Genomic DNA, 16,471 nt, shown 5'->3' on the forward strand with positions numbered 1-16,471 from the left:
ATTTCTCTTGTAGAAATAAGAATTCCGTTGCAAGTATAGCCCAAACCAACAAACAACTCTCAAATCAAATTAAATTTTAGGTTGTCACATGTAACAAACCCCAATGAAAATTAACCGGAGTATTAAGACTCCGGGTCGTCTCACAAGGAATTGTAATGAAATGTTCATTTATTGGCTAAGAAAATGCAAGGGGGGGTTGATTTGGAATTTGACAAGAAAATATAAATGACAAGAAAGTAAAATAACAAGAACTTATAAAAGAAATGAAAGAACTCTTGGCTAGACATAGGTAATTGAGATCACCATCCTTGTCTACATACCAAATATTGATAATTATGAGAGGCCAAGCTCATTAAGTCTACTTCCAAAAGTCTTAAGTACGTAATATCTACTCCTAAACTTGAAGTACGTCAAATGGCTTTGATCACATCAACTCATAAGTCCCAACCTACCTACTAATTAGATTAGTAGTGGGTTGGCGTCAATGAGTATCAAATTGATCACCAAGGGTTCTCAAATCACCAATTCAATGAGACCCAATGACTCAAGGTCACTCAATTCCCTTAGCCTAGGCCAAGAGTCAAGAAAACTACTCAAAAACTAAAGGAAACATTTTATCAAACACTTAGTATGCAAGAAAAGTAAACATAACAAAATGCAAGAATTAAAGGAAACCCATAACTATCATCAACAAGAAATCAACAATAACAACTAAGATAAACATAAAAGAGCATGGAAACATAAAATTGCATTGAAAGAAAATGGAAGTCCAACAATTGTTCATTGACAAACTCCAATTTGACGGTTTGTTTTGTATTGATTTTTGGGGATTTTATCACCTTTTACCCATATTTATTCAAGAAATAGCATGGTTTTGTATATTCTCCTTTAATTGTGCTTGAATGTGAAAACATGCTTTTTAGGACTCAAAATAGCTAAATTTAATTCACCTTGATTCTATTAGATGCCTTGATATGTTTGTTAAGTGATTTAAAGTTTAGGAGGCAAAGATTGGATCAAGGGAATGAAGAAAGAAAGCATGAAAAGTTGGAGAACTCATGAAGAAATGGAAGAACCGGAAAGCTGTCAAGCCGACCTCTTCGCACTTAATCGGCCATAACTTGAGCTACAGAGGTCCAAATGATGCGGTTCCAGTTGGGTTGGAAAGCTAACATCCGGGGCTTCGAAACGATATAAGATTTGCCATAGTTGCTACACGTATGGTGGCGCGCACGCGCAAAGTACGCGCATGCGCCATTGCTGCCACCTAGTTCACTTAAAGCAAAACGTGGCCAACGAATTCTAAAGCCTTATGGGCCCAATCCAACTCATTTTTGATGCTATTTAACCCAAGGAGTGAAGAGGGAAACATGTGATAGTTACCATTAGTTTAGTTTGAGCTTAGTTTAGTAGTGAGAGTTAGTTTCTAGAGAGAGAAGCTCTCTCTTCTCTCTAGAATTAGGATTAGAATTAGGTTTAGTTCTTAGATCTAGGTTTTAATCTTTGCTTTCTTCTACTTCTACCTTTCAATTCCTTGTTGTTACATTCATTCTTCTTCTATTCTTTTGTTGTAATTTCCTTTATGTTGTTCTTATGTTTTGTTGTAGATCTACTTTCGCTCCTTCTATTTTCTTTCAATTCAATTAGAGGTAATTCATAATAATTGTGTTCCTTTTGATTGTTGTTGTTAATTCATTGCCATAATTGTTGTTAGATTCTATTTTTGTTATCAATTTACTTTGCTTTTCTTTTATGCCTTCCAAGTGTTTGATGAAATGCTTGGTTGGATTTTAGTATAGATTTTGTTCCTCTTGGCTATGGTAGAGTAATTAGTGACGCTTGAGTTATCTAATGTCTTTGTTGACTGATAATTAGAAGTTGCTAATTGATTTAGATACCACTAAAGCTAGTCTTTCCCTTGGGAGTTGGCTAGGACTTGTGGAATCAAGTTGATTCATCCACTTGACTTTCCTCCATTATTAGAGGTTAACTAAGTGGTAGCAATGGACAATTGTGGTCACAATCGAGGAGGATAACTAGGATAGGACTTCTAATTCTCACAACCTTGCCAAGTGCTTTTTAGTTGTTAGTTTATTTTCATTGTCATTTACATTTCATGTCTCTTATCCCAAAACCCCAAAATACAATCCATAACCAATAACAAGACACTTCATTGTAATTCCTAGGGAGAACGACCCGAGGTTTAAATACTTCGGTTTATAGAATTTAGGGGTTTGTTACTTGTGACAAATAAATTTTTGTATGAAAGGATTATTGTTGGTTTAGAAGCTATACTTTACAACGAGATTTCAATTGTGAATTCTAAACCGTCAAAAATCCAATCATCATTCATCAACATAAAAGAGAGCAAAATAAGAAACTAGCAAGAGAAACTACAAGATCAAAGACAATAGAACATTGAAACATAAAGAGAATTGAATTCAAAACAAGAATTAAAAGAGAAATTTGAGAGTGATTAACCTAACTCTACCCTAATTTCTATCCTAAATCTAGAGAGAGGAGAGAGCCTCTCTCTCTAGAATTCTAGCCTAAAACATGATAAAAACTATACTATGACTAAGTGTGTTAACTCCCCTTCAATCTTTGGCTTGAATAGCATCAGAAATGAGTTGGGTTGGGCCCAAAGTGCTTCAGAAATCGCTGGGGGCGATTTCATTAAAGTGGGCCACGGACAGCATCGGCGCACGTGCGCAAAGTGCGCGTGCGCGCCCCTGAAAGTGAAGCAACATATGGCAAAATTTATATCATTTCGAAGCCCCGGATGTTAGCTTTCCAACGCAACTGGAACCGCCTCATTTGGACCTCTGTAGCTCAAGTTATGGTCGATTGAGTGCGAAGAGGTCAGACTTGACAGCTTTACGGTTCCTTCATTTCTTCATGAGTTCTCCCACTTTGGATGCTTTTCTCCTCATTTCTTCCATCCGATACTTGCCTTATGGACCTGGAATCACTCATCAAACACATCAAGGCATCGAATGGAATTAAAGTGAATTAAAATCACCAATTTTTGGGCCTAAAAAGCATGTTTTTACATTTAAGCACAATTCAAGGGAGAATTACAAAACCATGCTATTTCATTGAATAAATGTGAGAGAAGGTGATAAAATCCCCCAAAATAAGCACAAAATAAACCACGCAATCGGGGTTTATCAGCACACGTTAGCAGTTCCCCGGCAACGGCGCCATTTTGAAAGAGCTGAAGATTGATGGTTTAGAGGTTATAGTAAACTCTCGTTGTAAGTATAGTTACTAAACCAAGCAATCAACCTTTCTTACAAACATTTTGGTTGTCACAAGTAACAAACCCCTTAAAATTGATAACCGAGTATTTAACCTCGGGTCGTCTTCTCAAGGAACTGCAAGGAAGTATGTTCTTATTTATTGGCTATGGAGATTGCAAATTGGGGTTTCAAGAATGAGGAACAAGTAATTTAATGGTGAGTAAATTAAATGACAATTAAAATGAATAAATAACTGTAAAGAAACTTTTGGCACGGTATGAGAAATTAGAAGTCCAAATTAGTTATCCTTATCAATAGTAATGAAAGCTGAATCTTAATTCCTCTTAGTTAACCTTTGCTAAAGCAAGGGAAGGTCAAGGGACAAATTGGTTTGATCTTCGAATCCTATTTATTTTCTAAGAAAAGATTGGGATTATTTAAGTTCAATTCAATTGGCAAGATAACAATTATCAATTATGCTGTTGAATTGGATAACTCCTGAGTTACTGATTTCTTAACCAAAACCAAAAGGGGAAAAGTAAATCTACTGGAATAAAGATGTCTTCAGAGTAAAAGCAATAATAGCATAAATGAGAGAAAGCAATATTAAACTGGAATACCTCAAATAACATTAATTCAAATAATTTGGAACATAGAAGAATTCATAAATCAAATTGCAAAAGTAAATAATCAACTAAAGTAAAGAAACATTAAACCTGGATCGAGAGTTACTCCTAAAATTAAGAGAAGTCCTAAATCCTAATCCTAAGAGAGAGAGAAAAGAACCTCTCTCCCAGCTAATCTAAATCATGGAAAGTGGAAATTGGCGAGCTCTTCTTTGAATGGATGTATTCCCTCACTTCATAACCCCTGGTCTATGCTTTCCGGGCTTGGATTTGGGCCAAAAAGGGCCTCAGAATTTGCTGGGAGCGTCTTCTACAATTTCTGGTGCGTAGCCTCTATCACGCGTCCGCGTGGGTCACGCGTTCGTGTCATTCGGAGCTTTTCCTTGCCACGCGGTTGCGTCAGTCATGCGGCCGCGTCGCTGCTGATTCGCGCTTGACATGCGATCGCGTTGTCCATGCGATCGCGTGGATACCAGTTTCTTCAAGGACTCTATTTTGCACTTCCCTTCCATTTTTGTATGTTTCCTTTCCATCCTTTAAGTCATTCCTGCCTTAGAAGATCTGAAACTACTCAACACACTAATCACGGCATCGAATGGAATTAAAGGTGATTAAAATAATTAATTTAAAGGCATAGGAAACATGTTTTTCACATACATCACATAATAAGGAAGAAAAAGTAAAACCATGCAATTAACATGAATAAGTGGGTAAAGAGTTGAATAAATCACTCAAACTAAGCACAAAATACATTATAAAATATGGGTTTATCAAATACCCCTGTTGTAATTAACTAATGCCAACTTTACCCTTTCTTGAAATCAGATTAGGGCTTCAGTGTGAGCAGCCCCTCACTCCATCTTCTCATTCGTGCTTCAAAGTGTGGGTTCCAGCCTCTGCGTCGCCATTGTTAGCACAGCTCTGTCATCGCCGCCGTCGTAACCACCGCAAGGTAAGTGAGTCGGAGTTGAAGTTCCTCTTCCTAGGCCTCGAGATCTCATGTCTTCATTTGCTCCTTCACATGATAACGTACGAGGAACCCAGTTGAGAGAGTCTCCACTGTTGCTGTTGAGTTCATCAGACTTCGTTGTTGTCATCACAGTTTATGTAACCTAGGTTAGTTGGGGTCAAATTTCATTACTGGTTTGGGTCGATTTTTTATGTCACGAGTTATGCTCCGTGGATTTCGTTCGTTGTTCAACTAGATGCATAGAAAGAATCTGAATTTTTCTCTCTTCATTTCAATTTGGTTCTTTGTTCTGATGTATAGATGCGTATATGTTTTCATGCCTTGTTTCTTTAATTTCGTTTGTGATGTGCTTCTTATGATTTGATTTTGGTCATGCTTGGTTATTTTGGTTTTCATTCTTATACATCTTTTGATTCTGAAATCTGGGATGCTCTGTTTGCCTAATTTATGTCTGTTTGATGTGAGAATATGTAAATTATTTTATGAAATCTATGATTGTTGTGGCTATAACTAGCGCACTCACTGCGTTCTCTGAAATCGTATTTAAGAGGTATTTGTTAGGTTAGTTGAAGTTTAAAGAGTAGTGGCACTCTGGCTTTTGGTAGACTTTGATTTGCATGAAACTAACTTAAAATTGAGAAGTAAACTTTAGTAGAAACAAGGAGTAGCTCCCTTCCAATGGCGTTACCACAAATGCCCTTATTGTGGTTCCTACAACACCAAAATTCTATGAGACTTCCACTGTGAGAATAATAAGTATCTGCGTCTCCTTAGCTTCTGTGTATTAAAACATTATATTGTACTTTATGTTTTGAAGTTTGCCTTCTATGGCATAGGCCAAAATAATAGTATACTGATGCAAAATAATAATGAGATGTACTGATTTAAAATCCAATCTTGCTCCGCAATTATCAAGAATCATCAATGCATGATTAGTTTGCAAATCAAGAAATGCTAGCCATAACTTTCCATTCATAGAGATTTGCCTTCTAGTGCTGGTGTTGCTTAAGTTCTATCTTGGTTCATAAGGTGTGAGGATTTTGCATTTAGGACCTGCAAGATGTCTTGGGTGGATATTGAGATTTGTTTAAAAGTGTGTGGGGTATAGTCAGGTTGGGTCAAAAGTCACCTTATTCTACCTATTGCCATCTTTAGTGGCTACCAAGAAAGCTAAGATGATATCAAATATACTGGCAAATTAAAGGAGTGAGGGATAAGCCTAAACTTCATAAACTATAATTTTGACATATTTGATAATTTCATACAGCACTACAGTAGCAGTTTTTTTCAGTACAGGATCAACTCGGTTTATTAATTATTATATCATACTCTCTTTATATACATACTCTATTATGACATAAATTTATGGTCACGTGTGACAAAAATTTGAATCCCTGTATGTATAATGTTTCTATTAGACACTCCAATTTTAATAATTTATATGTGAGTGGTGCCCTTACTTTAATTTGTCTCTTTTAATAATCAGCCAACCTTGTAGCAGGAACCGCATCTGATATGGTAATTGTGGATGCTCAATTAATTAATTCATTTTAAGTTTCCAATTAAATCCACTAGATTTTTTGAATTAAGGTTCCAAAGAAGAGCATCAGATTCTTAAGTATGATAAAGTTCAATATATATGATTAGACCTAGATAGTGTTAACTATCTTTTGGTTCCAGTTTCTTGATCTTGTTTTTGGTTCTAAGAAGATATAGCAGATTTTGCATCAAGTATTGTTAGATTTCTTTGAATGTTTATGTATTTTTTGATGTAATGATTTTGCTAGGAAGAAATAGAGCGGTCAGAAATTATTAAGCGATGTGTGTCTTTTTATGAAGAGATGCGATCTAACCATGAAGATTTGATGTTGTTCTTTGTACTTACGCTATTTGTTTATTTTAGGGATAGAACTAGTGGTCAACTATCGTTAGGCGGAAGAATGAATAGTAGAATTAGACGTGAGACTTTAGAGCATATTGTTGATGAGGGTGATAGAAATTGTATCTGGGAGTTGAGAATGAACACAAACACCTTTGCTAATTTGTGTGAGTTGCTCAAAGTTCAAGGATGACTTACAGAGAATGGTCATGTAAGCCTGCCGGAGCAGGTTGCGACTTTCTTAATTATCTTAGCGCATCACCAAAAAATTGTAGTCTGCAGGTTAGATTTTGTAGGTCCGGCGAGATAGTTAGTAAGTATTTTAATAAAGTTTTGAAGGCTGTAATACGGATTCAAAGCATTTTGTTAGCCAAGGCTACACCAGTTAAAGAGGATTGTCTTGACCCTACATGGAGAAGGTTTAAGGTAGAGCTTATTCGATGTTGTGTATGATTCATGTTTTTCTGAAGGATTCTATATTTGAGTATCATAACTTTCTATGGATGATAGGGTTGCTTGGGAGCATTAGATGGCACTTATATAGAGGTGACAGTCCCCGAGTCTGAGAAGACAATATACCGAACAAGAAAGGATAAAATCTGCACCAATGTCTTAAGAGTGTGTAACCGGGAGATGGGTTTTGTCTATGTACTCAGTGGATGGGAGGGATCGGCATCTGATTCACGGGTACTTCGAGATGCAATAACTCGTCGTAATAGTCTTAAGATACCCCACGGTAATGATGCCATCTTTGGAGTTAAGCCTATACAATTAGCTTGAGTTCATGATAGCCAACGTCTTACCTTGTTTGCATTACTTGTCTATAGGTAATTACTATTTAGTTGATGCTGCTTACACAAATAGTTCAGGGTTTCTCGCACCGTATAGAGGCACTCGATATCATGTAAGAGAGTGGGCCCAAGGAGTATGTGCACCGCGCAATTATCAAGAATATTTTAATAGGGTTCATTCTTCTGCAAGGAATATCATTAAGCGATGCTTTGGTTTGCTGAAGAAGAGGTGGTCCATCTTAAGAAGCCCTAGCTTTTACCCTCTAAAGACACAATCTCAGATAATTATTGCATGTGGTTTGCTACAAAATTTCATTCGAAAGAGTATGGAGATGGATCCAGAGGAGGAAGGTAGCATATTGGATGAATTTATACCTGACGGAGACGAAGAACAGGATGGAATGATTGATGTGGTTGTAAACACAAACAAGTGGACTCACTGGCGTGACAACATAGCAACTGAGATGTCTGAAGAGAGGCGTACAAGTCGTATGGAGTAGTGTTGCAAGAGTAGTGTAAAAAACACCGTAATCAATAGAGTATTTTTGTAATGGGTGCTGATGAGGCGAAAATTAGCCGATTAAGAAATTAATATAGAAATACGTTGCAAGTACAGTTCTTAACTAGCAAAAATCCGCTTATCAATTTAGAAGGATTGTCACAAATTTAGAATAAAAATACTGGGAGTAGGAATCCCAGGTTGTCTCCCAACGAGTTGACAAACGAGTGCTATTTTATTAGTCAGAAATTTTCTGAGAAATTTTTAAGAGTTGGAGAACTGAAAAGTAAATGATTGTAAATTAAAGCAATGTAAATTAAAAGAGATTTATGTAGTCAGAATAAAAAGCCTTGACCGGGGGAAGATTAATTGGAAGTTCTATCCTTGTTGGATTTTTCCAAGTATAGTATCAAGAGATTGTTGTTTTCACTTAGTTAACCTTACTAAATAAAGGAAAGTCAAGTGATTGAGCTAGCTCTTATTCACAAGTCCTAATCCTCTCCCTTGGGAAGGATTAGCGTTAGTAAATAGAGAATTAGCCAACAACTTTCAATTTAACTAATCACTTGAGCATTCCAACTCAAGGGTCTCTCTTTAATCAACCCCCAGTCAAGTTGGGAATCTACTCCATTGACATGAATATAACGTTCACAGAAATATAAGAAGGAGACATGATAAATTAAATAAAATAGGAACTGAAAATTAATTAAAGATAAAAATAATTCTTTATATTAATAAATCCCAAAATGCAACATCCTTATCTTAACAGGGTTCATAAGTAATCAAAAGAGTAAGGAATAGGAAAACAAACTAGAATAATAGCAACTTCAACAGAGGTAGTGACTCTTCTCAATATCCAAAGCAAAAGCATCAAAACTAGAAATCTATGAATGTAAAGGAAACCTAGAGGAAGTAGTAATTTCTCTCTAAGATTCAAAACTAAAACTAAAAACTATGCAAATGAGAATGTCTGTTGAGTCTCTGCTTGTCCCTTGGCTCTAGTCTGTGTTTCTGGGCCGAAAACTGGGTCCAAACTTGGCCCAATATTGCCCCCAGCGTTTTCTACAATTTCTGCAGCTAGCATATCACGTGTACACGTCAGTCACGCGTGCGCGTTGTTTGGCGATTTTCCTTGTCACGCGTACGCGTCAGGCACGCGCACGCGTCGCCGTGTGAACTCCAATTCACGCGCACGCATGAGCCATGCGTGCACATTGCTCCTCGCTAGTTATCTCCTTTATTTCTTGTGCTCCTTCCATTTTTGCAAGCTTCCTCTCCATCCTCTAAGCCATTTCTGTCCTATAAAGCCTGATAACACTTAACACACGGATCACGACATCGAATGGTATAAAAGAGAGGATTAAACATAGCAATTTTAAGGCCAAAGAAGCATGTTTTTAATCATAGAGTAAAATTGGGAAGGAATTGTAAAATCATGCAAATTGTATGAATAAGTGTGCAAAGGCTTGATAAAAAACCACTCAATTGAGTATAAGATAAACCATAAAATAGTGGTTTATCAATCTCCCCACACTTAAACATTAGCATGTCCTCATGCTAAGCTCAAGGAGACACAAGGATGAATAGGAGAAAGTAAGACTCATGAGATGCAACCTATGAATGCAACTATATGCTGAGATGATTCTGTCTACTTAGTTAAAAGTAAATAAATTCTTCAAGACAAACATAAGTCAGATTCCACTAATTCAAATCACACAATAAAAGACAAGTAAACTTGTAAGAAGATAGCTCATGAAAGCAGGGAACATAGAATGAAGCATTGAACCCTCACTGGTGGTGTATATCACTCTAGTCGCTCAAGTTTCTAGGGTTAATTCACTCTACTCTTCTCTAGTCATGCTTTCTAAACTTTGTTCTTCATCTAACCAATCAACAAAAATTTAGTACACCAATGCAAATATCATGAGGTCTTTTCAAGGTTGTAATGGGGCTAAGGTAAGGGTAAGGATATATGTATGGCCAAGTGAGCTGTAATATGAATCATTGATTAACCTAAGCTCTTACCTAACACACACACACACACACACACACACACACACACACTCTATGTAACTCTAAAATCATGCATAACCCATAATTCTCACTTTTGCATCACATACTCATATACCAAAATTTTCTTTAATTTCACCACATATGCATTGATCTTTTATTAAACTTAGCATTGGGGTAATTTTGTTCCCTTATTTATTTATTTACTTAATTATATGAATATTTTTGGTTTTTTTTTTGTTGAATCATAAAAGAAAACATAACATATCAATGCACATGAGTTTTTAATTTTTTTTCTGGTCTCCTATGAGTATGCATCCAAACTCCTAATATTTTGTCAATAGAATACTGTACACTTTCATCAACCCAAGTTCCCACAGTTTCCCACACTTAAATGATACACAATCTCTAACTTAAGCTAACCAAAAATTCACTTAGGGTAATTAATTATTTTTTCGCTTAAGACTAGTGATGTGGTAAAATATAGAACAAAAGGGGATTAAAAGGCTCAAAGTGGCAAACAAAGGCAATTGAAAGGGTAGGCTATTTGGGATAAGTGAGCTAAAATCAAATGATGGCCTCAATCATATACACGTATGTAAATATACTAAATAATGGACATATAGAATGGAACAAAATATAGATTACAATCACAGAGAAGAAAACACACAAGAATAAAATATTATGGTTAAATAATGTAACCAATGTAATTAAACTCAAATCTCACAGGTTGTGTGTTCTTAGCTATAATTCATGTTCTAAATTACAGTCTTCAAGCAAGTTTAACACAAATTTTTCAATTTAAATTAGTGAAATTCTATGAAAAGGGTCTTGAAAAGAAACTCATTACTCTAACCAAGCAAAACATACATGCAAACAACTATTATCATGCAATCTATCCTATCTAACAAAAGCAAAAGTCAAATGTTGATGTTAAGAGAGAAAAGTTACCTCTGGAAGTCAAGAACTGACCTCTCCACACTTAAGGTTTGGCACGGCCCTCTGTGCCATCAGTAAGGAGCAAGGGAGGGCTAGAAGCGTCGCCTCCAGTGTCTGGTTCGCCTTGGTTCTCTGTACTACTTGATGAAGGGAAGTCTGGGGTGTCCTTTGGTTCTGGAGGTGGGTGTGTAGCAACTATGAGGTCCTTCAGATAGTTGTATCTGCGCTTGTTACGGCACTCCATTTGCTCCATTCGCCGGTCTTGCCGGTCGAACCTCTTAATGATCTGAAGGAACATCTGATGGATGGATGGTGCTTGTGGTGTGGATGATGGTGGAGTAGAAGTAAGAGGAGTATCCAAAGATGGACCTGCAGGCCGGCTCGCAGAGAGAACTGGCGGCCTGATGTACCTCCCGTTCGGGACATACTGGTCTGCTCTGGGGATGATGACCTTCGTGTCTCCTGCCCGATATGACACACCTGCTGCAGAGACTAAATCTGAAACCAAGGCGGGAAAAGACAAGTTACCCACAATTTGTACATGTCTCATGGCATCCCAGATGTGTCGGGGCAGGTTGAGGGGTTGCTCTGTCAAGATGCACCAGATGTGGAAAGCCATGTCTACTGTGAAGGTCGACTCATGAGTGCTCGGAAAGACATAGTGGGACATAATCTGTGCCCACACGCGAGCCTCCAGGGTGAGTGACTGGGCTGAGATACTCTTAGGTTTTGAACGATGCTGCCCGTAGATCCACTTGCTGCCAGGTTGGGCTATAACTCCAAGTACGCTATCCCAGTTGGTAACAACTACTTCAAGTTGAGTGTAGTAGCTATCTCTCGCCTTTCCCTCAAGAGAAAATGGGAAGGCGGTTAGCAGAATAGAAGTCTCATCTGCACCATGACGCCTAACAGTTGAGCAGGCTATCTGAAAATCTCTAAGGTGCTTGATAGGTTCCTGAGCAGATAAGCCATGAAACTTAGGCATTAAGTTGATTAGCGCAGTCTTCAGTTCAAAATCTGCAGCCAGATTTGGGTGACGCGCTTGATACGGTTGCAGTGTGAAGTCTAGGACTCCTGCCTCCTGGAGAGTAATCCTTCTGGGCTCTGCCATATTACCTGCACGTAGATCAACCGAATTAGTAGAAAAGGAGCTTGTTTCTTCCTCAGATGGCGCTTCAGATTCGCCTTCAGAAGAGACTGGTAAATTGGTAGTAAACACTTCACCACCCTCAGAGGCTAACCGCCGTCGAGCTTGCCTAATACGTGAAATAGTTCTTTCAATTTCAGGATCAAATGCGGCTAAGCTCGAATCAGGCAGCGAACGCGTCATTCAATGAAAGAAACGTACAGCTCATGGTAATAAAATAAAATAAAATATGAAAAAATTAAAAATATGTACACCAACTAATAATTTAGCACACAATTGCAACTCTCTGGCAACGGCGCCAAAAATTGATGAGGCGGAAATTATCCGATTAAGAAATTAATATAAGAAATATGTTGCAAGTACAGTTCTTAACCAGCAAAAATCCGCTTATCAATTTAGAAGGGTTGTCACAAATTTAGAATAAAAATACTGGGAGTAGGAATCCCAGGTCGTCTCCCAACGAGTTGACAAAAGAATGCTATTTTATTAGTCAGGAATTTTCCGAGAAATTTTTAAGAGTTGGAGAATTGAAAAGTAAATGATTGTAAATTAAAGCAATATAAATTAAAAGAGATTTATGTATTCAGAATAAAAATCTTTGACCGGGGGAAGATTAATTGGAAGTTCTATCGTTGTTGGATTTTTCCAAGTATAGTATCAAGAGGTTGTTGTTTTCACTTAGTTAACCCTTACTAAATAAAGGAAAGTCAAGTGATTGAGCTAGCTCTTATTCACAAGTCCTAATCCTCTCCCTTGGGAAGGATTAGCGTTAGTAAATAGAGAATTAGCCAACAACTTCCAATTTAACTAATGACTTGAGCATTCCTACTCAAGGGTCTCCTTTTAATCAACCCCTAACTCAAGTTGGGAATCTACTCCATTGACATGAATATAACGTTCACAGAAATATAAGAAGGAGACATGATAAATTAAATAAAATAGGAACTAAAAATTAATTAAAGATAAAAATAATTCTTTGCATTAATAAATCCCAAAATGCAACATCCTTATCTAAACAGGGTTAATAAGTAATCAAAGAGTAAAGGAATAGGAAAACAAACTAGAATAATAGCAACTTCAACGGAGGTAGTGACTCTTCTCAATATCCAAAGCAAAAGCATCAAAACTAGAAATCTATGAATGTAAAGGAAACCTAGAGGAAGTAGTAATTTCTCTCTAAGATTCAAAACTAAAACTAAAAACTATGCGAATGAGAATGTCTGTTGAGTCTCTGCTTGTCCCATGGCTCTAGTCTGTGTGTCTGGGCCAAAAACTGGGTCCAAACATGGCCCAAAATTGCCATCAGCATATTTTGCAATTTCTGCAGATAGCGCCTATCACGTGTACACGTCAGTCACGCGTACGCATCGTTTGGCAATTTTCCTTGTCACGCATACGCGTCAGGCACGCGCACGCGTCGCCGTGCGAACTCCGATTCTTGCGCACGCGTGAGCCATGCGTGCGTGTCGCTCCTCGCTGGTTGTTGGTGCACGAAATTGTGATCATCAACAATGGTGCCAAAGGACTTGGAGCTCTTAAACATGAATCACACTTTGTCACAATTCCGCACAACTAACCAGCAAGTGCACTGGGTCGTCTAAGTAATACCTTACGTGAGTAAGGGTCGATCCCACGGAGACTGTCGGCTTGAAGCAAGCTATGGTCACCTTGTGAATCTCAGTCAGGTTAATTCAGATGGTGATGGAGAATTGATAATTAAAAGATAAATAAAACATAAAATAAAGATAGAGATACTTATGTAATTCTTCGGTTGGAATTTCAGATAAGCGTATGAAGATGCTTTGTTCCCCCTGAACCTCTGCTTTCTTATTGCCTTCTTCCAATCATTCATACTCCTTTCCATGGCAAGCTTTATGTTGGGTATCACTGTTGTCAATGGCTACTTCCCGTCCTCTCAGTGAAAACGTTCCAAATGCGCTGTCACCGCACGGCTAATCATCTGTCGGTTCTCGATCATGTCGGAATAGGATCCATTGATCCTTTTGCGTTTGTCACACGCCCCACAATTGCGAGTTTGAAGCTCGTCATAGTCATCCCTTTCCAGATCCTACTCAGAATACCACAGACAAGGTTTAGACGTTCCGGATCTCAGGAATGGCCGCCAATAATTCTAGCCTATACCACGAAGGTTCCAATCTTAGATTCGAAACCCAAGAGATACGCATTGAAGCCATTACTAGTAGAACAGAGGTGGTTGTCAGGAACATGTTCATAGGTGAGAATGATGATGAGTGTCACGGATCATCACATTCATCAAGTTGAAGAACGAATGAATATCTTGGAGAAGAAATAGACTTGAGTTGAATAGAAAAACAATAGTACTTTGTATTAATTCATGAAGAACAGCAGAGCTCCACACCTTAATCTATGGTGTGTAGAAACTCCACCGTTGAGAATACAAAAGTGATAGTGGTGTAAGCATGGCCGAATGGCCAGCCTCCAAGGTCTAGGGACTAAACATCCAAAGATGAGAATACAATAGTATAAGGTCCTATTTATAGAGAACTAGTAGCCTAGGGTTTACAGAAATCAGTAATTAATGCAGAAATCTTCTTCCGGACCCACTTGGTGTGTGCTTGGGCTGAGCATTGAAGCTTCCATGTGTAGAGACTTTTTTTGGAGTTAAACGCCAGCTTTTGTGCCAGTTTGGACGTTTAACTCCAGTTTTTGTGCCAGTTTTGGAGTTAAACGCCAGAATTCTTGAGCTGACTTGGAATGCCTGTTTGTGCCATCAAATCTCGGGCAAAATATGAACTATTAGATATTTCTGGAAAGCTCAGGATGTCTACTTTCGAACCCAATTGAGAGCGCGCCAATTGGGCTTCTGTAGCTCCAGAAAATCCACTTTGAGTGCAGAGAGGTCAGAATCCAACAGCAACTGCAGTCCTTTTTCAGCCTCTGAATCAGATTTTTGCTCAGGTCCCTCAATTTCAGCCAGAAAATACCTGAAATCACAGAAAAATACACAAACTCATAGTAAATTCCAGAAGAGTGATTTTTATTTAAAAACTAATAAAAATATAATAAAAAGCAATTAAAATATACTAAAAACATACTAAACACAATGCCAAAAAGTGTATAAATTATCCACTCATCACAACACCAAACTTAAATTATTGCTTGTTCCCATGCAACTGAAAATCAAATAGGATAATAAAGAAGAGAATATACAATGAATTCCAAAAACATCTATGAAGATCAGTATTAATTAGATGAGCGGGGCTTTTAGCTTTTTGCTTCTGAACAGTTTTGGCATCTCACTTTATCCTTTTAAGTTCAGAATGATTGGCATCTATAGGAACTCAGAATCCAGATAGTGTTATTGATTCTCCTAGTTAAGTATGTTGATTCTTGAACACAACTACTTTATGAGTCTTGGCCGTGACCCTAAGCACTTTGTTTTCCAGTATTACCACCGGATACATAAATGCCACAGACACATAACTGGGTGAACCTTTTTAGATTGTGACTCAGCTTTGCTAGAGTCCCAATTAGAGGTGTCCAGGGTTCTTAAGCACACTCTTCTTTTTGCTTTGGACCTCGACTTTAACCGCTCAGTCTCAAGTTTTCACTTGACACCTTCACGCCACAAGCACATGGTTAGGGACAGCTTGGTTTAGCCGCTTAGGCCAGGATTTTATTCCTGTGGGCCCTCCTATCCACTGATGCTCTAAGCCTTGGATCCTTTTTATCACCCTTGCCTTTTGGTTTAAATGGGTATTGGCTTTTTCTGCTTACCTTTCTCTTTTTTTCTTTTGCAAGCTTTTCACTGCTTTTTCTTGCTTCAAGAATCAGTTTTATGATTTTTCAGATCATCAGATAACATTTCTCCTTTTCCCATTATTTTTTCAAGAGCCAACAATTTTAACATTCATAAACAATCAAATTCAAAAATATGCACTGTTCAAGTATTCATTCAGAAAAACAATAGTATTGCCACCACATCAAAATAATTAAACTGTTTTAAAATTTGAAATTCATGCACTTCTTTTTCTTTTTCAATTAAAAATATTTTTCATTTAAGAAAGGTGATGGATTCATTTTTCATATCTTTAAGGCATAGACACTTAGACACTAATGATCATGTAATAAAGACACAAACATAGATAAACATAAGCATAAAAATTCGAAAAACAAATAATAAAGAACAAGGAAATTAAAGAACGGGTCCACCTTAGTGATGGCGGCTTGTTCTTCCTCTTGAAGATCTTATGGAGTGCTTGAGCTCCTCAATGTCTCTTCCTTGCCTTTGTTGCTCCTCTTTCATGGTTCTTTGGTCTTCTCTAATTTCATGGAGGAGGATGAAATGCTCTTGGTGCTCCACCCTTAGTTGTCCTATGTTGGAAC

General features: G+C 37.6%; 1 protein-coding gene across 1 annotated transcript; it reads left to right on the forward strand.

Moving 5' to 3' along the window:
- Positions 1–6,906: 6,906 nt before the first annotated feature.
- LOC140176089 (uncharacterized) lies at positions 6,907–8,008 on the forward strand. Its single transcript, XM_072205955.1, has 3 exons — positions 6,907–7,143; positions 7,228–7,453; positions 7,545–8,008. The coding sequence occupies exons 1-3, from the start codon at positions 6,907–6,909 to the stop codon at positions 8,006–8,008; spliced, it is 927 nt and encodes a 308-aa protein (XP_072062056.1).
- Positions 8,009–16,471: the final 8,463 nt, after the last annotated feature.

This window comes from Arachis hypogaea, chromosome 11 (assembly GCF_003086295.3).
Source record: "Arachis hypogaea cultivar Tifrunner chromosome 11, arahy.Tifrunner.gnm2.J5K5, whole genome shotgun sequence".
Lineage (NCBI taxonomy): Eukaryota > Viridiplantae > Streptophyta > Magnoliopsida > Fabales > Fabaceae > Arachis > Arachis hypogaea.

What these genes read in the sequence shown, in the direction of transcription:
- LOC140176089 (XM_072205955.1), top strand. Translation starts at nt 6,907, where the DNA reads ATGACTTACAGAGAATGGTCATGTAAGCCTGCCGGAGCAGGTTGCGAC. An exon ending in CTACATGGAGAAGGTTTAAG is followed by an intron (nt 7,144 to 7,227) that starts GTAGAGCTTATT and finishes TATGGATGATAG; the next exon opens with GGTTGCTTGGGAGCATTAGA. An exon ending in TAGTCTTAAGATACCCCACG is followed by an intron (nt 7,454 to 7,544) that starts GTAATGATGCCA and finishes ACTTGTCTATAG; the next exon opens with GTAATTACTATTTAGTTGAT.